Consider the following 23,690-nt stretch of genomic DNA (forward strand, 5'->3'; position numbering starts at 1 on the left):
TTAGACTTGATAGTAAATACCCATTTCGAGCCAACAATATCTATCCCAGAAGGAGGTTCAACAAGATCCCAAGTGTGGCAAGATATGAGAGAATCCATCTCCTTCTTCATTGCTTGGTACCGTTTAGAGTCCAAAATAACTTGTTCATGTGAAATAGGAACAGAAGTAGCTGACAAGGCATCAATAAATTTGCACATATGATCTCTCAAATGAGTTGTACTAACAAATTTAAAAAGATGATGAATTGTGCATTGTTTGATTCCTTTACGCAGTGCAATTGGTAGTTCATTAGGATGAGATGCATCAAGGGAACACTCAGGCACGTTATGTAATTCAGAACTACTTACCTCTCGGGAGCAAGATGGTGCAGGGTCATTAGACGATGGATTCCTTCTTGAATATGTGAGAAGAAGATCTTTAAACTGTGGAATGGAGGGATTGGGACATGTGGGTGATGATAAAAAAAGGAAAGGACTCAAGTGGAATTGGAGGAATTGGAAGTGGAACAAAAGGGGGCATCTCAGACTGTGGATATGAGGGGCTTGCAGGAAAGAATGGAGAAGACTCGAGTAAGGTTACATCAGCATTGACAAACTCTCGATTAGATATAGGATCAAGACGTCGATACCCTTTTTTATTTCTAGAGTATCCCACAAATACACATTTACTTGCTTGCGCATCTAGTTTATCTCGATTAGGTCCAAGTTTATGTACAAAACATGTGCATTCAAATATACATGGAGGCAAAGAAAACAAGGCCCTGTTTGGGTAAAGATTTTGATTTGGAATCTTGTTGTCTATGGAAGAGGATGACATTGGGTAGAGGTTTTGAATTGGAATCTTGTTGTCTATGGAAGAGGATGACATTCATTTATTAGGTAACATGCGGTCAGGATTGCATCTCCCCAAAATTTGAAAGGCATATGAGAATGAATCATGATCGTGCGGGCTACATCCAACAAATGGCGATGTTTTCTTTCAACTACACCATTTTGTTGTGATGTGTGAGGAAGGTAAAATGTGGCACAGTACCATGGGATTTATAGAATTCAAGTAGAGAAATAGATTTGAACTCGAGAGCATTGTCAGTGCAAACAACCTTGATACAAAAACTAAATTGAGTTTTTATTTTCAATATAAAAGATTTCAAGATACAAGGAGCTTCTGTTCTGTCTTTCATAAAAAAAACCCAAGTGACACAAGAGGAATAATCAACAATGGACAGATAATATCAAAACAACAACCACTTGGAATCCGACTAGGCCCTCAAACATCAACATGAACTAAATCAAATAGATTTTGGCTAGACTGACTTTGACTCAATGGAAATGAAGTACGACTATGCTTGCCCAGTTGACAAGCTTCACACTCGATAGAAGTTGTAGAAAAAATCTGAAGACATTACAGCCAAAGTTTAGGGAAGGATGGATGACTCAGTTTGAGATGCCATTGGAACGCAGTTGAAGATGAATCAACTAAGAATGACGCCTCCTTAACAGATGTATCCAAGAAGTAGATTCCATCTCTCTCATGGCCTCCACCAATCTTCCTCCCAGTCGATAGGTCCTAAAATACACAAGTACCTGGGTCAAAAATAACTCGGCAATTCATTTCTTTAGTTAGTTTCCTTATAGATAACAAATTCTTTGGGAATTCAGGAATATATAGCGCATCATGAACATGCAAAGATGGAGAGAGATGAACATCTCTATGCCCTTCTATCGGAGATAGCCTTCCATCTGCCAATCGAACATGCTATGAGGGATTGAATTTCTGCAGGTTTGAAATACTAGTATCTCCACAAAAGTGTTTAGATGTTGCAGAATCAATTATCCAACAACCATTAGAAGAAGTTCTACCTGTAGAATATGCTGAATTTGTGATAGATGTGGATGCCGATGTGGTAGAAGGTGTAGTATTTGATCGATGCTCCATAATTAAATCAAGTTCGTTGGACTTAGATTAAGAGGTGTAGCATCTACAGAAGCAATTGTGGGTTTCACTTTAGGAACAATATTGATAGACTGTGTGTTCGGAGTAGAAGTGGATGCGGATGTCACAGTTGAGGATGTGGATGAGTTGGGTTTACCCACTTTGTTCCAGCACCTATCCTCTAAGTGACCAAGACAACCACAATATGTGCATTGAAGTCTTACACGTCCTCTTGGACCTCGGCCTCTTTCTCTACCACGGGAATATAAATGTGACTATATTAGTCACTAAAGAATAATATTATATAAAAAGGCACGAAGGCCACTCGAAAAGATATTAATCTTATTGAAAGAATGCTCAATGGCTGTGAAAAACAGCATACATAATACAAGAGATTGCTAAAATATATATATATAAGAGACAAGAAAGAAGAAGAGGCTAAAGGAGAGTGGTTCTAGCCGTTGGGAGTTCCAACGGCTAGAATGAGGAGGGCAAAAAGAAAAGAAAAGAAAATAAAATAAAATAAAATAAAATGTAAAAGAAAAGAAAAATAAAATAAAATGTAAAAGAAAATAAAATGTAAAATACCTAAGCTAAAAACCTAGTTACAATATCAATATGAGATCTTATTTCTTAATACCCCCTTAAACTTACGGTGCTATCACCGAAAGTTTATCTAAAAGAAAGTTGAATCTAAGAGAACATAGAGGTTTGGTGAAGAAGTCAGCCAGTTGGAACTCGGAGGAGACATATGGGAGCTTGATAGTCTTCTTCAAAAATTCTTCACGAACATAGTGACAATCCATCTCTATATGTTTTGTTCGTTTATGGAATGTTTGATTCTTGGCAATGTAGATAGAACTCTTGTTGTCGCATCACAAATCAGTGGGTTCTTCAATTCTTGTTCCCATATCAAGAAGCATTTGATGAAGCCAGACAATTTCCATAGTTGTAATAGCCATGGCTCGATATTCAGCTTCAATAGAGGATAAGGAGACTTTCTGTTGTTTCTTGCACTTCCATGAGATGAGTGATTCCCCTATAAAAACACAAAAACCAGTAGTTGAGTGTCTATTATTTGGATCTCCTCCCCAATCAGCATCAGTATAAGCAATCAAGTTTAAGGAGGAAGAAGAAGACATAAATACTCTCTTATTTATTGTTTCCTTAATGTATCTAATGATACGAAGAACTGCTCCCATATGAACGGTTGATGGAGCATGTTGAAATTGACTCACAGTATGAACTGCATGAGCAATATCAAGCCGAGTGATGCTAAGATACATTAAGGAGCCCACAAGTTGTCAGTAAGGAGTGAGATTGGTAAGAGGAACTCCATCATCAATCTTCATTTTGTTTCCTACTGCTTCAGGAGTTTCTATGTCCTTATCATCTGTTATGCCTGATTTAGCAATGATCTCTGCAGCAAACTTAGTTTGGGACAAAAAATATCTTCTAGTAGAATATGCAACCTCAATACCCAAGAAATATGTTAGACAAACCTAAATCTTTTATTTCAAAAGTTTTGTATAGTAATCTCTTACATTCTTTAATACCTTCCTTATTGTTACTTGGAATGATCATGTCGTCAACATACAGTAGGAGGATTATGATACCTGCACTAGTATTCTTAACAAACAAGGCAGAGTCAGTTAAACATGAATGAAATCCATAATCAGAAATAACAGAGTTAAAACGGTCAAACCAAGCTTTAGGAGCTTGTTTGAGGCCATAAAGAGTCTTCTTAAGTCTAAGAACTTTTCCTTGTGAAATAGACAAACCAGGTGGTACTTCCATATAAACTTCTTCCATAAGATCTTCATTTAAAAAGGCATTTTTAATTTTCATTTGATAGATGTTCCAGTTTTTAATGGATGCTAAAACAATAAGAGTCCTAACAGTAGTCATTCTAACTACAGGGGCAAAAGTTTCCTCATAGTCAATGCCATACTCTTGTGTATAACCTTTTGCAACAAGCCTCGCCTTATATCTTTCTAGAGATCCATCACTTCTAGTCTTCACCTTGTAAACCCACTTGCATCCAATAGTCTTTTTTCCTATAGGTAAGTCTTGTATTTCCCAAGTTTGGGCTTTTCTCAAGGCATCTAATTCTTCTAACATGGCATTCTTCCACTCAATATATTTGGAGGCTTCATTAAAAGTAGAAGGTTCAAAATGAGAGTGAATGACATTAATTCTAGCTCTATGAGTTGGGGTAAAAGTCTCATATGACAGAAACCTATTGGGTTGTCTTACATTTCTAGTGGATCTTCTAAGGTTTTCTTCACTTTGTGGAGTTGGTTGGAGATCAATAGTCTCATGATGTTCTCCTAAACCAACATCATGTTGCCGCTTTCTTCTATGATATGTGATTATATTTTTGACTACTCCACTATCATTATCATCAGTGTTACTATCATCAACATCATGCATTTCATCATCACATTGAGAGAGATACTTAAATAAAAGGAATAGTCATTGTTGTGTTGTGATTCTCCACAAGTTTTGAATCTATTTTCGTCTTCACAAAACTTTACATTTCTTGAAACTATGATATTGTCTTTGACTGAGTCATAACATTTATAGCCTTTTTGTGTTTCAGAATAACCAATAAAAACACACTCAATAACTTTTGCATTGTTGTGTTGTGATTCTCCACAAGTTTTGAATCTATTTTCATCTTCACAAAACTTTACATTTCTTGAAACTATGATATTGTCTTTGACTGGGTCATAACATTTATAGCCTTTTTGTGTTTCAGAATAACCAATAAAAACACACTCAATAACTTTTGAACTTAGTTTATCAGCTTTGTCATTAAGAACAAAACATTTGCAGCAAAAAACACGAAGCCTTTTGAAATCAGGTTCATATTTGAATAATTTTTCAAAAGGGGTTGTATTATTTAAAGCTTTTGAAGACATTCTATTTATGAGATATACAGAGGCTAGAGCTATTTCTGTCCAAAAGTTTTTAGGCACATTTTTGGCAATAAGAAGAGTTCTAGTTGTTTCAATTATATGCCTATGTTTTCTTTCAGAAAGTCCATTTTGTTGAGGTGTTCTTGAACAAGATTTTTGATGGACTATTCCATAGTTTTCTAAATATCTTTTGAACTCATTTGAAATGTATTCTCCTCCAGAATCAGTCCTTAGAATTTTTAATTTAGCATTAAACTGTGTTTGAACTAAGTTGTGAAAATTCTTGAACATGTCAAAAACCTCAGATTTGTATCTTAAGAAATATATCCAACAATTTCTAGTGAAATCATCAACAAATATCACATAATATGATAACCCTCCTTTTGACATATGTGAGAGTCCCACACATCGAAATGAACAAGCTCAAAAGGAAAAGAGGCAAAGAAACTTCTTTGTCCAAAAGATAAGGATTTCATTTTTCCATGTATACAATCATTACATTTGAAATTCTCAATACAAACGTCCTTGGTAGGACTCATCATAGACAATTTTCTAATGTTTGGATGACCTAATATTTGATGCCAAACATTGATATCCACATTTTTCACATAGTGACAAAACTTTTCCTTGGGGATACATAAATTGTCCATGTAGTAAAGGTCTCTTTTTCTAAAACCTTCCTCAATCAATCTCCTGGTTTGGTGATCCTTTACCAAACATTTATTTGATGAGAAAACAATGTCAAAACCAAGATCTGAAATTTGAGATACGGAAAGTAAGTTAAGATTAAGTCTAGGAACATAACTAACTTTTGGAATAAAGAACTTTTGTTTTCCAAATTCCTTTTCAAAATCCCCAATCCCCTTAACATTCGAAGATGTTCCATCGGCGGTAACTACGTTGGATTCTGTTCTTGCTTGTTCAAAATTGGTCAAAGTTGATATATTTGGTGTCATATGAAAAGATGCACCGGAATCTAAAAGCCAAGGAAACATACCGGGAGGGTTGGAGGTGGATGCCGTTGTTGCTAGTGCTCCGGGATTCGACTCTTTGATCATAGGTTGAAGCACCGACATGATTTGATTCAATGTTGTGGAGATTGATGAAAGATCGCATCCTTCATTTGCAACATTTGCAACCTTCCTTTGGTCAAATTGTCTATTGTTGTATTGCCCACCTTGTGAATATGAAGTTCCACTTCCATGGTTGTGTTGCCCTCCTTGAGGATATGAAGCTCCTCATTTGAAAAAATTTCCTCCATAGTTTCGTGGTTGTCTTTCATGTTGTTCAACTTTGGACAACTAGGTCTAATGTGACCCGGTTCGTGACAAAAGTGGCAAACAACCTTAAATTCCCCTCTATTTTGGTTTTTAAAGTGAGGATGTCTAAAGGATTTGATGTTGTTCCTGGGTCTAGAAGCGACTAAAACTTTTTTTTCTTCTTGTTTGGAAATAAGAGCACTATTCAGTTCTTTAGATAATTTCATTCTAGTTTCTTCACCGCTTAACTTCGTAAGAAGTTCATGAATGGGTGGAGGAGAGGCTAAAGAAAGTAGGCTTGACCTAATTTGTTCAAATTCGGGTCGTAGACCTTGAAGAAATTGAAAAAACCTAAATTCATCGATTTCTTCTCTTCTAATCTCATGACACTTACAATCCAATCCTAGTTTGGGAGTAAGTTGATCCAACTCATTCCATACACTAGAGATTTCCATAAAATAATTTCTAACATTATTCTCACCTTGCTTGATACTTTGGGCTTTTTGAATCAAGAGATATTTTCGGGCCATATCTTTTTGGGTAAACATTCCCTTGAGATATTCCCAAACTTCACTTGCTCTTTCATAATACATGAGATTTTGGGCAATTCTAGGTTCTATACTTCCGTAAATTCATTCTTTAATTCTAGAGTTTTTGGCTTCCCAATCATCTAAATTTTTATAGTATTCATCTATGGCATTTTGTCTCTCTACTTCATTCAAGTCTTTCTCAACTCCATTTTCAATTTTGGTCAATTTGAGAGATGGAGGGGTAGACGTACCTCTTATGAAGCCCCATAAATATTTCCCTTTGATATGCATTTCCAAGCATTTTACCCATAGAGTGTAGTTGGTTCCATCAAGCTTGTACGAAGCATGATAACTTCCTCTTTCGATCGAGACTTTGGAGTCCTCCATAAGAGCAAGATTTTAAGTAACAATCTCCAAGAGAAACAAAGAGGAAGTCCTTCTAGAAATTTCACCAAACAGTTGGTGAGCAGCAGCAAGAAGATCTTCAAGAAATGACGATCAACCGCAATAGCCTCGTCTGAAATTTTTCTTCAACAGTCCAGTAGCATAAACAACAAAAAAACAGCTTCTAAAACTCTCCAACATGCAGCCCAATGGCTCTGATACCATATAAATGTGACTATAATAGTCACTAAAGAAAAATATGATATAAAAAGGCACGAAGGCCACTTGAAAAGATATTAATCTTATTGAAAGAATGCTCAATGGCTGTGAAAAACAACATACATAATACAAGAGATTGCTAGAATATATATACAAGAGACAAGAAAGAAGAAGAGGCTAAAGAAGAGTGGTTCTAGCCGTTGGGAGTTCCAACGGCTTTTTTGTGAGCCATTGGAACCTCCAATGGCTAGAATGAGGAGGGCAAAAAGAAAAAAAAATAAAATAAAATAAAAAGAAAAAAAAATGTAAAAGAAAAAAAAATAAAATAAAATGTAAAAGAAAATAAAATGTAAAATACCTAAGCTAAAAACCTAGTTACAATATCAATATGAGATCTTATTTCTTAACAGGGAAGAGTATAGTCCACTTCGTCCTCCTCCTAATGAGGCAAGAGCAGATAGTTGTGAGTTGTTTGAGGATGGAGGAAGAGTAACAACCAATCTGTTTAGCTTGTTAAAGGCCTCATTAAGAAAGGAAAACCTGATCATGTAAGCATTTGAGTCTTGGCTGCAGAATAATCTGATAATAGTCCAACAAGAAATTTAACAACAATCATTTGCTTTATGTGAGATTTGAGACAATGCTTACAGGGCGGTTTTAAGGAATTCATTTTTTTATAAGTGAACTTCAGCTTTGTAAAGTATTCAGTTAAATCCATGTCACTTTGCTGCTTTTGTAACAATTCTTGCTAAACCTGTAAAATTTTGTTGATGTTCTTGTCTTGAGAGTACGTCTACCAGAGAGAATTCCATATATCTTTAGCTATATTATAATAACAAAGCCCTGCAGCAATGTGGGGCTGAGTGCTATTATAAGTCAAGCACTGATTATGTTGTTTTCTTCCTCCCACCGTGCGTATTTACCAATCTTTTCAACTGGTTCATCTTCCTCCAATATAGATTTCTTCCCATGTCCAACGACTGACAACATGAAGGTTCTAGCCCATACATCGTAGTTGGTTCCATCAAGTTTGATAGTAGATCCAAAAGAGAAGGGATTTGAAAAGGCTTTGTACTCAACACCCTGATTGCTGATTTCCAGGTTCAATTCTATCATATTGTAAAGATTTATTGGCAGTCATGATAAAACCTCGAAAATAGCAGAATATGAAAGTCCACAATAGACTAAATATTGACTAATAAAATATCAAATTAATTTCCAACAAGGAAGAATATCCCTGCAGTCGTTTCTGCAGCCCCACTACAGACCCACTGCTACAGCAATACTTTCACCACATGGAAAAAATATATATTTGTAGACTATCAACACACAACAGATTGTAGAATAATGGATGAGAAAACTCTGCACGACAGATTAAGCTTCTGCTGTATCGCAAATAAAGTCCTCTTCTACCAAGCAGCCACCACAGATTGACAAGAAAAATGATGGACGTCAAATACTAGGAATCCAATGAACTGAAAACTGATATACAGTTTTGCAATGTTCTTGAGTAATCAGCACCAACTATCATGCAGGTATAAGGAAATTTGGTCCAGCAGCAGGGTACTTAAAGAAAATTTACCAGATCTGGCCGACAACATCAACTTAAAAAAAAAAAAATCATACCAGACCAATATATCTTTGCTCCTCTGGCAGACTTGTAAACTACAGCCTCAATAGAAACGTAAATCATACGGCTTGAGTGATGTATTTAGACGTCCAACCATTCATACGGCTTGAGTGATGTATTTAGACGTCCAACCATCTTAAAGACCACTTAACTATACTACAGCCACATCAACTTCAACAAGGCATCGATCTAGGGTTTTGAATTTTTTTTGAGAAAACCCTAGATCGAGCCCAAAAAACACGACCCAACTGTTGTGCTCAAAACAGTAAGTAGAGTAGAAGAATGGGAAGACGATGGGTATGAAAAAAGGAGTGGAGATGGGGATGAAGGGAAGCAAATCAGTCCCAAGAAGGAACACACTCTGATACCATGTTGTTTAGAGAGGTAGAGAAGAGGGAGAAGAAGAAAACATGAGGAAAGAGAGTAAGGAGCTTATTCCCTGTTACGGCTGCTCCCTTTCCTTTAAATAATAATTAGGGTTATGTTTAACCCTTTACACAAAGAATCCAACAAAACTTTAAAATTCAGAAAGTTTGTTTAGAGAGGTAGAGAAGAGGGAGAAGAAGAAAACATGAGGAAAGAGAGTAAGGAGCTTATTCCCTGTTACGGCTGCTCCCTTTCCTTTAAATAATAATTTGGGTTATGTTTAACCCTTTACATAAAGAGTCCAACAAAACTTTAAAATTCAGAAAGTTACCTAATACTAAAATTCCAAAATACAGAAAACCTCAAATGCAAACCAGTAAGTTTTCTCAACATGCTTAAACTGCCTTCTTTAAATTTCCATTCATGTAGACGGTCAAAACTCATCATCTCAATGGTATAATTGGACAAACTCACTTAGTATTGTTTCATTAGATTTTGTAAATTCATTTATTAAAGATAATTTTCTTCATAACTCGGTTGTTTATTATCGTAATCTTCTACGGAAACAATTGAGTAAATTGATTTTGTTTCATTGACATATTCATCAATGTTAATTAATTCTTGTTTTGTCGTGTTTATTAATATTGCTTCTTTTGTATAGGCATTTAATAATTTTGGGCAATTACTTTCAAGGTGGGCATTTTCATTACATACTATGCAACAAAGTTTATTTTTATAATTACGTTTTTTTAGTCATATTTTCTTACGTGTTTTTCCTTATTTAGGTAAGGAGCTTTGTTCTTAAATTTCCTTGGGAAGTACCTTTTGGCCTTTCTTCTAATCTTTTCTTTTACTTGTTTTTCTGGTCTTTTAAACCGTCTTTTTTGGACTGGGTAGAGATGCAATATATACACGCACATATGCCACATGGTGCAGTACATGCACGTTATCTAGCTCACCAGATCATAACATTAGTACCTTTTATATTCATCAGCATAGCCTACAAAATTGCAGTTTAAGGATTTGTCCTGAATCTTATTTTGCTAGGTTCGGCCAATCTGTATGTTGAATTAGAAAAGTTTTATGTTTTAGGAGGCTCTTCGTAATATTAAAGAGTTATAAGATCTCTTTAATATTTTCGTTGTTTCTCATTGATTTATTTTGTAAATCTCTTTTCTACCCTAATCTCTTTTATAAGGGAGATTAGGGTTAACGTAATGATAACTTTTTTGGTTTAGCCATACGGCTGCCTCTCTCTCTATCTCCCTATCTCTCTCGCTCTCTCCACATCTCACGACAGACCTTCTTATTTCACCGCTGCAACATGGTATCAGAGCAGGCGTGAATCAGGCTTGCGACGTGAGAAACAAAAAAAAAAAAATCTGTTGTCGACGTTTCTGAGGCGTAAATCAGGCTGGCGACGTGAATCAGGCTGTCGACTTCTCCTCTTCGGGCTGTCGACTTCCCACCGTCTCCTTCCCTTCTCCCTCTTCCGTCTCCTTCTCCTACTACACACGACACGATTGGGTTGAGCTGACTGTTTTCCAGCAGCTGACCCGTGTGGAGGAGTCTATTCACGCTATGAAATCTGCGTGAATAGACTCCAGCTATGGGTATCTACATATATATTTTTTTTCGCAGCTGGGTGGGAGTCTGCGATAGTTTATGTTGAATGCTTTCGTTGCTATTCATGATTCGTAGAAAATAAAACTGTGGTACAGCAGCGTTAGATGCAAGTAGATACGTTGTTGGTTGCTAAAGCCATTGCAAGCAGTGTGGTTCTTTTTTGGCGTCGGATTTCTGGATTTTCTCCATCGTGGGGTTCTTGGACAGCAGTCTTCTACTTGTATTGCTGGTGCTTTTGGTCTTCTATTTGTATTGCTGAAACGTATTTATTGTGGGACTGTTGGACAGCAGTCTATCGTGTGGAATAGTGGTTTGCATCTAACGTTGCCATGTGGTGATTGGACTTATGCTATTGTTGATCAGTTGCAGTCGCTATTGATTTATATATACATTTTTTCCGCTTGCTTGGTGGGTGATCATTTGTGGGCAGACTTGCAATGGCTGAAATTAATAAATCTGATTTTTCTCATGAGGTTAAAAGTGGAGGAAATCCATTTTCTTATGGTTCTACTGTAAAGTTAGATGGATCTAACTATGAGATTTGGTCTCGTGTGTTTATGATGTCTGTGATTGGACATCAGAAGGAGCATGTTATAGAGGAAAACGAACCTGTTGAAAATAGTGGAAAATATGGTTCATGGAAGGGAGATAATAATATTGTCATGTCATGGATCATGAATAGTGTGCAACCTCAAATTGCATCAACTATTGCATACTACACCTCGGCCAAGCAAATGTGGGATTTCTTGAAACAAACTTACTCAAATGACAAGAATGTTAGCAAGATATTGCAGGTAGAGGAGGAACTACTTAATCTGCAACAGGGTAACCAAAGTCTTGCTCAGTACTTCGCTTCCCTTAAGTCCATCTCTGAACGACTTAAAGCATTGCGTCCTTCATGTCCAACATGCTATAAGACCCATGGTGAACAGTCTATGGTTGCGAAGTTCGTACAGGGTCTCTCCTCTGAATATGCAGTAGCAAAGGCTCAGATGTTGACTGGAGCAGAAATCCCTGACCTAGCTGAAGCCTACAATAGACTCAGTCGTCTTGCTGTGACCCTCTCTTCACCCTCTAGTGATATCCATGCCTCTGCCCTGGCAGCCTCAGGAGGTCGTGGACGTGGTTTATTTAGGGGAAGAGGCATGGGCTGTGGGTCGGGGGAGATTTCAGTGCACCTATTGTGGGAAAATAGGTCATTTGGAAGACAGATGTTGGGATAAACATGGTCGTCCTACCGCAGCGCCACCCTTAGGAAGAAATGTTACATCGAAGGTGGGGACTAACTCTTTACAGTCTTCTATTGGATCGGCCCAAGCAGCGTCATCAGTGGTAGATGGGTATTTATCTTCTTCTCAGCCTGAGACAGTGACTGTGAGTATCAATAAGTCAGAGTATGAGGACTTTCTAGCACACAGATCTACTCAGCCGTCGGCCTCCACAGTTATGAGTGACAGCGCTATGTCTGTTGACACTATCTCATATGATACAGGTACTACTTGGATTATTGATTCAGGGGCATCGAGGCACTTTTGTAGTAAACCTTCTATGTTTACTGTGCTACACTCATTACCTCAGATACGTCATGTGAGACTTGCAGATGGTAGATGGTCACCTATTATGGGTTATGGAGATATCAAGATTTTTCAGTCTATGACTATTCCAAATGTGTTATATGCTCCTAAGTTTCCCACAAATTTGTTATCTGTTGGACAATTGATTAATGATTTACATTGTCGTGTTACGTTTGACTCTGGTTTATGTTCATTTCAGGACTTGCAAACTGGGAAGACGATTGGTGGAGGCTATGAGAAAGGGGGCATCTACTTCCTGTCGGATCCCGTGGGTATTGCAGCATCATCGATCACATCGTTGTCCTCCTCTTTCCAGTGGCATCTCAGACTTGGTCATCCATCTGTCTCCAAGTTTCGTCATCTTCTTCCACATCTTTCATTACCAGAGTCGTTCCAGTGTGAAGCCTGTCAACTTGGCAAACACACTCGTAGTAGTTATTCATCGAGTCTTAGTCCGTCTAGTTGTGGACTATTTGATCTTCTTCATGTTGATGTGTGGGGTCCTAGCAGAGTTGCTAGTAGGTCAAGATTTCGTTATTTCCTTGTTATTGTAGATGATTATTCTCGAGTCACTTGGGTATTCCTTTTGAAGGAAAGGTCTGAAGTCGTATGTACTCTCAAAAACCTTATTATTGAAATAAAGACCCAGTTTGGTATTCTTGTTAAAAACATTCGCACTGATAATGCTCTTGAGTTCAAGGCATCTACCTTAATGAAGTTTTACTCAGATAATGACATTTCTCCTCAGTTTACATGTCCCCATACCTCCCAACAAAATGGAATAGTTGAGCGAAAACATCGCCAACTTTTAAATGTGGCGTGTTCCCTTATGCTTCATACTAATCTACCTGCATATTTTTGGGGAGATGCTATTCTTACTGCTTGCTACTTGACCAATCGTTTACCCTCATCCTCCATTGATAACCAGGTCCCCATTAAACTTGTGCACCCACAAAGACCCTTGTTTCCAGTAGCTCCCAAAGTATTTGGTTGCACATGCTTTGTTCACATTCTTAGACCCACACGTGACAAATTGGGGGCCCAAGCCATTAAATGTATTTTCATTGGCTACTCCAGAAACCATAAAGGCTACAAATGCTTTGATCCCTTGACTAAAAAAGAGTATATCAGTGCGGATGTCACATTCTTTGAGTCTCAACCTTATTATAGCCTCACTCCTATATCTACTGAGATGCCACAGTCACCAGACCCACTGCCTATTCCTCCTATTCCTTTGGAGTCGTTCCCTTTTGAATCTCCTTCTTCTGTTGTGTCCAAGTTTCGTGATCCTCCGCTGGTCTACACACGTCGACAGGACCCTTCTCATAATCCTTTGCCAACCGTTTCTCAGGAGGTAAGTACATCTGAAGTGCATAGCCCTACTCATTCTGATCCCTGTCAAGACTTACCTATTGCTCTTCGCAAAGGCAAGCGACAATGTACTTTACATCCTATATCTCATTTTGTGTCTACTGATGGTGTTGGTAAAAATATGCAACAGTTCATTCAAGCTCTGGCTGCTCATACAGTTCCTACGTGTCACCAACAGGCTTTATTAGACACCCAATGGAGACGGGCTATGCAAGATGAGATGGATGCCTTAGTGCAGAGAGGCACTTGGGAACTTGTTGATCCTCCTCCTCGTTGTGATATTGTTGGCTCAAAGTGGGTATTCACAGTGAAATATAATTCTGATGGTTCTATGGAACGATACAAAGCTCGGTTGGTTGCTAAGGGCTACACGCGCAGACCTACGGTGTGGATTTCTTTGAGACCTTCTCTCCAGTTGCTCGGTTGGGAACCATTCGTCTTATCATTTCCGTGGCTGTCCACCATGACTGGCACATGTATCAACTGAATGTCAAAAACGCATTTTTGTATGGTGATCTCGATGAGACTGTCTATATGCAACAACCACCGGGATTTGAACGACAGGGGGAGTGTGGCAAAGTGTGCAAGCTGAAGAAAGCTATTTATGGACTCAAACAGAGTCCTCGTGCGTGGTTTCACAAGTTTTCTGAGGTAGTCTCAAAGTGTAGCTTTGTGAGATCCCCTCTTGATCATTCTTTGTTTATCAAGAAGGCTTCCAGAGGTATAACCGTTCTCGTGGTTTATGTTGATGATATTATCCTGACAGGTGACTCTGATCAAGAAATTTCTGATGCAAAGTTGTTTCTTCAAAAACACTTTGTGACGAAAGATCTTGGTCCTCTACGATACTTCTTGGGAATAGAAGTTGCTAGCAAATAGGGAGGGTGTTGTTCTCTCTCAACGGAAGTATGTTCTTGATTTATTGCAGGACACAGGGATGCTAGGAGCTAAACCGGCTAATTTACCTATGAATCCACGTATACATCTTCATGATGACCAAACAGAATTAGTGGATTCTCGATCTTACAGATCCCTTATTGGAAAACTACTCTATGTTACTGTGACAAGACCAGACATTAGTTTTGCAGTGGGAAAACTAAGTCAATTTATGGAAAAACCAAAGAAAGTTCATTGGGATGCTGCCCTGATGGTGGTTAAATATCTGAAATCGTCTCCTGGCAAAGGCCTTTTGTTCACGAAAGGCAAGACTCCGGAAGTGGAAGCCTATAGTGATGCTGACTATGCTGGCTCAGTAGATGACAGAAAATCTACCACAGGATTTTGTGTATTTGTGGGAGGCAATCTTATATCGTGAAGAAGCAAAAAACAAGGTGTGGTGTCAAGATCTAGTGCAGAATCTGAATACAGAGCTATGGCTCAAACAGCAGCAGAAATGACTTGGGCTAGATCTATGCTATCCAGCCTAAGTGTGTCGATTCCACTTCCCATGAAGATGTATTGTGACAATCAAGCAGCCACACACATTGCAAACAATCCAGTTTTCCATGAAAGAACTAAACATATTGAAGTGGATTGCCATTACATTCGGGATCTCGTTCAAGCAGGAACCATTGCCACTATTCATGTTCCTTCAGAAGATCAAGCTGCAGATATCTTCACCAAAGCTCTTCCTATTGGTGATTTCTCTAGATGTTGTGACAAGCTGAGCATGTTTAATATGTATGCTCCAGCTTGAGGGGGAGTGTTGAATTAGAAAAGTTTTATGTTTTAGGAGGCTCTTCGTAATATTAAAGAGTTATAAGATCTCTTTAATATTTTCGTTGTTTCTCATTGATTTATTTTGTAAATCTCTTTTCTACCCTAATCTCTTTTATAAGGGAGATTAGGGTTAACGTAATGATAACTTTTTTGGTTTAGCCATACGGCTGCCTCTCTCTCTATCTCCCTCTCTCTCTCGCTCTCTCCACATCTCACGACAGACCTTCTTATTTCACCGCTGCAACACTGTACATAGACATAAATCATGGTAGTTGGCATGACTGCTACAAGGTGTATAATGTGGGCATTAGCATCCTATTCATCGTTAATCTGAAAAGCTTCTGTCCATAAAAAGTTGGGGAGATTGTTGTCATGTATCATATTTACTGCACTCTCAACAACATGTGATGTTTTCGTCAACAATTTCATTTGTTGAGGGGTATGCGGGTAAGGCACTGTTCTCCCTACTCCATTGTTTTGAAGGTGACATATGAAGTCATTGGATGTAAGCTCATCCCCTCGATCAGTTTGAAATAACTGAATAGATTTAGGAAATTGATTTTTAACTAAGGAACAAAATTGTTGAAACAAAAAATGTTGGACTTATTTTCCATGAATGAACAGTTCTTTATCTCTTGGTTTGTCTACTTGTTTATTCTTAATTTACAATTCAACAATTTTGGGTTTCTACTTCAATTAGCTGCAATTTGATTGGATCGTTTAACTGGTTGTTCTTTCAACATCATGAAGCTATTCTATCCTCCAATTGAACATGATCCTTGCTCTTAATTTAGATTAGTGTTCAAAAACTAATTACATGCTGAATGCATGCTGTTCTTTTCTTACGCTGTTTTTCTTGCTGACATTCTTGTTATGTGTCCCTGTGCATTCCTCTCAATGCATTTGTGTTACACAGGGTTATTTTATGCTTCCTGAAGGAGCAAAATCCAGGCATAATGTACGTACTGTCAATGTCAGCATATCTGCACAGAATTCTTGCTTTGGGAACAGGTTTGCTAGTTTTTTGAAGCAGTTATAGTGATAAGATTAGATACCGTGACTTGTTATATACGTTTGATGTTGGAAAATTTCATATACCTTTTTGCGCATCTGCATTTCTTTGAAAGTTTTCCCTTCCTGTCTTCTTGCACGACATTTTTATTTCTTAGGTACTCATCCACGGACAGATTAAATATATGCCTTCCCAAATACAAAGACAGGGTATTGTTGGTAAAAACATATTTTGCTCTTGAAATATAGGATTGTTGATGAGCTCTGTGAGTAGGATTACTTGTTAATGATATATGAGCGTGTGTATGTCACATGCATGCTCATGCTTATGTTATCATCCTGGCAATTTCCCTAATAACAACTAGAAGAACCTGATACCTTTTTTATAGCAATGGCCCAATCAGTTTCATTTTTAGGTAAAATGAGTTTTTTGAAGGACATGAATCTAATGCTAGCTGACATGGTAAACTAGACTCTAGGATCCTGGCAGAAAAAAAGTGCTACAACTTAATATATGGTGTAAAAGAAACGGACAGAGAGAGTCAAGATTGAAGATATCAAATTCCTTATACTTGTCATAAATACTTTTTCTGTAACTGTTTTTGATCATTTTGGAAGGTTACTTCTAGTTTTTCCATCTTAGCAACAGGGAGAATAAAGCAGAAAAGAAAAATCTGATCTCATTATAATTTTTTTTTTAATATGATGTAGATACACATTATATGAGATGAAACAAGCAGATAGAGTGGGCAACACCAGTCCATGTTTGCTAGCGGACTGCTTTGAGTATTTATACCATCTCCTGGGGAAATGTTTAGATTGCATGGAAAAACTAGAAGCACTTTTGTTTGTCCACGTCCTTTAGATCTGCACAATTTAGTTTCATTTTAGTTCTGAAACTTATGTTCTAAAGCATGATTCTGTAGTCTGATCCACTATTCATGTTTGTGAACCTGCTATATATTTATCCTCTGAAATTCTTGTTTGCAGATGGCAACAGCTTCTCATCAACAGCTTTGTTGGGTATGACACAATCTTGATGAATAGCCTCTTAAGTGCTCCTGGCCAAGGTAAGAAAAGTTTTGCCAGCATGCTATGAAAAGCGGTTCAGATTATCATGCAAAGAAGCTTAGGCCATTGCTTATTAGGCATTCAGTTTCATTTTTTCCAAGAGAAAGGTTGGATTTGTATTTCAGGAGAAAAAAGGTTAAGATACTCATAGAATAATAGTGAACGGAAACAGCTGCTCTGGTCATCAAAAGCTGAACCCACTGCAGACCAATTAGTCTTGTAGCAACTAGTTAATCATAAGAATACGCGCTACTGGTACCACCATTAACTAGTGGCGCAACCAGTGTCTGCACATTCAAGATCGTGGAATTGGAATTTTCCAAGTGTATTCTCAAGTGGTTGCCATTTTGGAGGAAAGTTGTTTTTATTCTTTACTCTGTTCAGTGGCTTTAATTAAGGTCTGTCATGCTAGTGACATGCTCCACTACGTTACAGATCAACAAGATGCAACTCTTGAAAGAAGTGGCAGAGCCCCTGAGAAGAGTAGGTTGTCCTCTTTATATACACAGAGAAACATGCATGTCTTACATGACCATTGACCAATACCGTTATCAACATTGGTTTAAATGCGAAAATTGCTCATTTTTTTTCACTGGCTACAGAATGTTCTGCTTCAAGTTTCAGTTTTTGTTGCTTGAATTGATTCTGTATTCTGCTTTCACCTAAATTGTGGTGCCAGTCTTAATAAAAACATGTAAAATATCTTCTAGACCTTATAAAAGGCTAGTTGTGTAGAATGAAGCTGCATCATGTAGCGTGCTGTGTAATTTTGTGATTTATGTATTTCTGGTATGATGCATGAAGTAGCATGACATGATTTTGCTCCCTGCATGAATAGTTTCTATTTCATTCCAAATTTTCTTCCATGTTTATGACTAGCAGAAAATAACCTAACCAGTGTTTTATTTTATTCTTTTATCTTTTTTTACTTATTTTCTTTTTTGTGACCTGCATAATTCTGTGTGGTATTTCTGGCAGCACTTCCAAATTAACGTTTCTGTGGTGTTTCTTTTTTTGCAGGTTATTTATACAACTTTCAAACTAAAGAATTTTATGATCTCAGCTATTCTCACGATTCAGCTGAAGTTGTTGCTAAATTCGAAGGTCTCTCTCTCTCTTTCTCTCTCTCTCTCTCTCTCTCTCTCTCTCTCACACACACACACACACACATATGCTCGGATCCTGATGAAGGGGACAAACTTGAGATATATTTGTCTTTGATTTGCTTGGTACATTTAATTACTAACTATAGCTTTCTATGGATGATAATTCTATTTTGCATTGGTCATTGGTGAAATATGTGCCAGTTCTAAGCTTAGTGAACTAACAACAGTGCCACCAAAAACACATTTTTTTTTTAAAATGTGAAAACAGCATTAAAAAAAATTTGAGAAAACAGGAAAAAACATGTTTTCAAAGAAAATTAAAATTATTTGTTTTCTGATTCTTGTTTTTTTTTTTACATTTTTTTTCTTACCAGATTTTTATTTTCACATTTTATTTTTAATTTCTTTAAATTTTTTTCTGAAATTTGCCGAGATTTTCCTAAGAATTTTTTTTTTTCGTATTATATCTGCGAAAACCCTTGCCATTTAAAACCCAAGAATGATGTCTGTGACAATGATTAATGAAGTTTCCCTTGGTAAGAATTTTAGTTGCAAGTTCAAATTTTGTCTTTCTTTTCTAGATAGATGTATTTCCATATTCTCTTCTCATTTATAGGGGGGATGGGAAGTTACTACACATATTTCTAATTGATAACCTTTACATATTCCATTTTTTTATTTCAGTGAGAAACCTTGCAATTTAAGTTTCTTTATTAAGATGTGTATACAACTTCCAACACCGAAGGGAAAGGGAGATTACAATGGTACTCATATATCTACTTGATACCCTTGACTGTCTATACATCTTCCTATTTTTATTCCAGTAGAAACCTATTATTTAAGCTCCTTCAGTAAGATGCCTATATGTCTTCAAAAACTAGGGGAAAAATGAAAGTTACAGTGTTACACATATTATACTTGGTATCTGTGACTATCTCTCCCATCTTCCTTTTTTTTATTACAGTGAGAAATGCATCAATTTAAGTGTGTGAGGATAGTGAATACATATATGTCATCCAAAACTGGGCGAAAAGGGGAAGTTGTAGTGTTCCTCTTGTTTCTGCTTGATTCCTTGACTTTCTCTTGCATCTTCCTATTTTTGTTTTGGTAGCAAGCCTATCAATTCAAGTTTCTTCATTGAGATGTCTATATGTCTTCAAACTGGGGAAAAGGGAAGTTACAATGCCAGTCATATTTCTACTTGATACCCTTGACTCTCCCTCACATCTTCCTATTTTTATTTCACTGGGTAACCTATCAACTTAAGCTTCATCCTTAAGGTGTCAATACCTCTTCTTACTCTGAAACTTCAAGCTTAATAAGTAAGGTATCCCCTTTTCTTGATAGTCTCTTAATTCTTAAAGTTTCTCTAGTCATGGTTGTTCATTCAAAAGTTAACCCTTTCACTTGACCATCTGAATTACCTATAATCCCAAATAATCTGGAAACATAGTGCAACAAGCCTAATATCAGTAAAAAAAAATGGTGTCACAGAATGACACGAGGGATATTTTGGTCATTTTGACAATGCTGAAGCCTAGCATCGACATCATCATAGCAGAATACTGAACATTATGATTGCCTAATGTTTATACATGCATAAAAGAGATAGGAGAGTAACACACGTCAAGAAAACTCACTGGCTGACTTTGAGTGCAAATATAAAAGGATTCGTTTGTAAGGTCCTACATTCAGAACTTTAGTTCCAGTATTTCAAGTTGTGCAAAATTACTGGTGTTTGGTTGCACTGAAAGATCTAAAAGAAAAAAATGGATGTTAGCATCTCTCATATTTGGGTATCTAAAATTTCAAAGTCTCTCTCTCTTTGATTCAAAAACTAGACTCTATAAGGTCGGTGCTTCAATCTTTGCTCAAATATATCCAAATTACCTGAGTTTTCTCCCTGCAGATTATCTTGTAGCAAAATGTGGGGTGCTTATAATGTCACTATTTGTTTTCTTCACGACAACAATGTCGGTGTCATTCACTCTCAGAGAAACACAGTCACGCATGCTGAAGTTTACAGGTTTGCTTTGATAACCAGTGACTCATTTTATTGACATCTTTTGTGTTTTTTCTTCTTCTTATGTGAATTCTTTTCTTTTGCTGTCCTTATTTACTAAGTTATTTTCACTGGTCATCTGCTATTGCTGATGAAGCTATCTGGTGATTACATTTTGCAGTACAGCTTCAGCATCATGCACGGCATCGACTTCCCACTTTCCAACTGATCTTTGTTCATGTTATTGAGTCTCTTGTATTTGTGCCGGTAAGCAAATCGCCTTACAACCTCAGGACATGAAATTTCCGGCTGCTGCTTATTGATTGGGTTTTGATGGATGCAGATTATGATAGGAATCCTGTTTTTCCTCTTCGAATTCTATGATGATCAATTGCTTGCTTTCATGGTCTTAACTCTTGTTTGGTTGTGCGAGTTATTTACCATGATCAGGTGCTTTCTCTCTCTCCCCCCCTAACACACACAGAGAGACACTCACACTCATCCATTGCCATTTGAACTTCTTTACTGAGTCTGCCTTTTTGTTTTGCAGTGTTCGCACTCCAATATCCATGCAGTACTTTCCCCGCTTCTTCCTCCTCTACTTCTTGGTGTTTCACATATATTTTTTCTCATATGCCTATGGTATGAATGCTTGCTTGTGCTCCCTTCAATTCTCTTTTGTTGAGGGTGCATCATTTATTCTCAAGTTTGTGAGGGTTGTCTTGTACACAGATTTTTTGTCATTAAAATTCTACTTAGAGCACAGATAAATGAACGAGCAATCACCTACATAATTAAAAGTGCCAGGCAGGTCTAGGTAGCAGATCTCATAAAAGAGCTTGGGCAGCAATCCTGTTCAACAGAAAAAGGGGGAAATGAAGAAGGGTTAAAACTGGGGATTTTGAAAGAACCCCACCTTGATTAAATATATTTGAAAATAGAAGAAACAAAAATTTAAACGAAAAGGCTTAGTTTTCTCCATCTAGGTATGTACGGTTGACGACTATGTCCCATGGATGCAGGTATAGGGTGCAAGTTTGGATTTGGGCATAGAGCAATTTCAATAACTTGGGTGCATGGACACGATATGGACATGTATATACCCTGCCATTTTGGCACAACATATATATATATATATATATATATATATATATATATATATATATATATATATATATATATATATATATATATATATATATATATATATATGCGACATAGGTTGTCAAAATATGATAAACAAGCTACTTTCTTCCTTCAGTCTTCTTCCAAAGTACAAAAAATTGTTTTTCTGCAAAACTTCTTATGTTGTCATCTAATACATTTTCCCTCTTTATGTATGAGCAGGTTTTTCTTATTTGGCATTTGCAACGACGGCAGCATTTATGCAGCATTTGGTTCTATACTTTTGGAACCGATTTGAGGTAAGGGGTGCAGTGTTAGTTGGGCATTTTAAATTAAATATCTCAAGAATGGTTACTGATGGAACTGAAAATGTCACAGTCTTGAGAGAACACTCACCTTCAACTCATGCGTCTTTCCTTGGTTAATCAGGAATTGTAGCTTCTGATTGAGGAACTGGTGCTTGAAGTCACCTTTTTTACAAGACATAATTTGATTGTTTTCTTCCTTGAATGATCGGAGATTTAAAATGCATCAACAAGGGACATATTTTGAACATTTTTTGACCTTCTGGTGACAGGATCTATTGAAAAGCAGTCCAGACAAAATATTGAAGCAATTGCATTTTAGGTCCTTTAAAAGTTTTAGTACTTTATGTACAATTTTTGTTTTCATTTTGGGTTTCTTAATTTGGAACAGAGATATTCAGCTTAAAACCATGAAGAACGATCTAGTACCTTGCTTTCCCTGCTTGAACTTCCTACCCCTTTTTTCCCACAATCTATTTGGTGTTTATTCTTTTCTGGTGATCTTGTTTATTCTGCCCACACGATTTTCTATCTGAAGAGCTGATGCATATTGCTAACTAGATTAGTTCGAATATTTTTTTCAGGTGCCAGCTTTGCAGAGGTTTATGAGACACCGAATGCAGTTGCAACAACAGGGAGGTGTCCATATAACGTCATCTACCATTCTCACATCCACACTTCACATCGCTAGATTAAATACAAGAACTCCAAGCCCTCCTACTGACCATGCAACACAGCATGCAGGAGATGTGCACACAGTGACAGCTGCAGGTGCAGAAGTTGCACATCCTGCAGATGGTTCATCGGCAGAAAACCAAGGCGCTGGAGGACCTCTCTTGCAACCCCTTGGATCTGGCAATCAAGTGGAGAGCGTTCAGAACACAAACTCCTTAAACTCGTTTGCTTCACTACTATTGTGGGCTTTGGGTGGCGGTTCATCCGATGGCCTAGTCTCTTTCCTTTCCATGTTCAGGGATATGAGAGAACAGGGCCAGGCGTATGCTCAAACCCCTCGGGGTCAAGAAAACAACCAACCACCTCAGAATTCTTGGTGGAGAAGATTTTGAAGTTAGAGAAGCAAGTAGTACTGGGTGTTTTTTCTGTCTGGCTACATGCAGTAATCGGGGTTCTGTAACCATTATGGAGTTAAATGTAAACATGACAGAGGCAAAATAGTTTCTGTAAATGTATCATTTGCTAATCACACGATTGCATTGGATGTACTAAACGTATATTTTATGCAAAATGTATAAAAATACGTTTGAAGGAATGGCTAGTGAATCTTCACCTTTGTACATCAGGAATACTTGTGTAATACTCGTGCTATCGGACGGTCTATATCATATTAAATTACCTCTCTCTCTCTCTCTCTCTCTCTCTCTCTCTCTTTTTCAAGAATCAATATATGCTGGCTTCTGGACTGTCGGCTGGATGGTGATGGCAGCGGAAATTCCAGAGTTTGAAGCATCAAGGTGCGGTCGAAAGATAAAGTACATTTAGGAAGTTGGGCCATCCAGACATCTGATAATTCTTGCTCTT

General features: G+C 37.3%; 1 protein-coding gene across 2 annotated transcripts in view; it reads left to right on the plus strand.

Annotated features, from left to right (window-relative positions):
- LOC116267690 (membralin-like protein At1g60995) overlaps window positions 1-23,510 on the plus strand; it is a 50,802-nt gene extending 27,292 nt beyond the window's left edge. Inside the window, exons 6-15 of one of the 2 annotated variants that reach the window (XM_031649555.2) lie at window positions 16,448-16,542; window positions 17,533-17,612; window positions 18,049-18,096; window positions 18,634-18,717; window positions 20,629-20,745; window positions 20,903-20,988; window positions 21,065-21,171; window positions 21,272-21,363; window positions 22,069-22,145; window positions 22,736-23,510. In XM_031649555.2, the coding sequence (XP_031505415.1) occupies window positions 16,448-16,542; window positions 17,533-17,612; window positions 18,049-18,096; window positions 18,634-18,717; window positions 20,629-20,745; window positions 20,903-20,988; window positions 21,065-21,171; window positions 21,272-21,363; window positions 22,069-22,145; window positions 22,736-23,218 (1,269 nt within the window). In that variant the 3' untranslated portion in view covers window positions 23,219-23,510. The remainder of the gene's footprint in view (window positions 1-16,447; window positions 16,543-17,532; window positions 17,613-18,048; window positions 18,097-18,633; window positions 18,718-20,628; window positions 20,746-20,902; window positions 20,989-21,064; window positions 21,172-21,271; window positions 21,364-22,068; window positions 22,146-22,735) is intronic. The other variant, XM_031649556.2, reaches the window with a different exon arrangement.
- Window positions 23,511-23,690: the final 180 nt, after the last annotated feature.

Source organism: Nymphaea colorata, chromosome 14, assembly GCF_008831285.2.
Source record: "Nymphaea colorata isolate Beijing-Zhang1983 chromosome 14, ASM883128v2, whole genome shotgun sequence".
In the NCBI taxonomy this organism is placed as follows: Eukaryota; Viridiplantae; Streptophyta; class Magnoliopsida; order Nymphaeales; family Nymphaeaceae; genus Nymphaea; species Nymphaea colorata.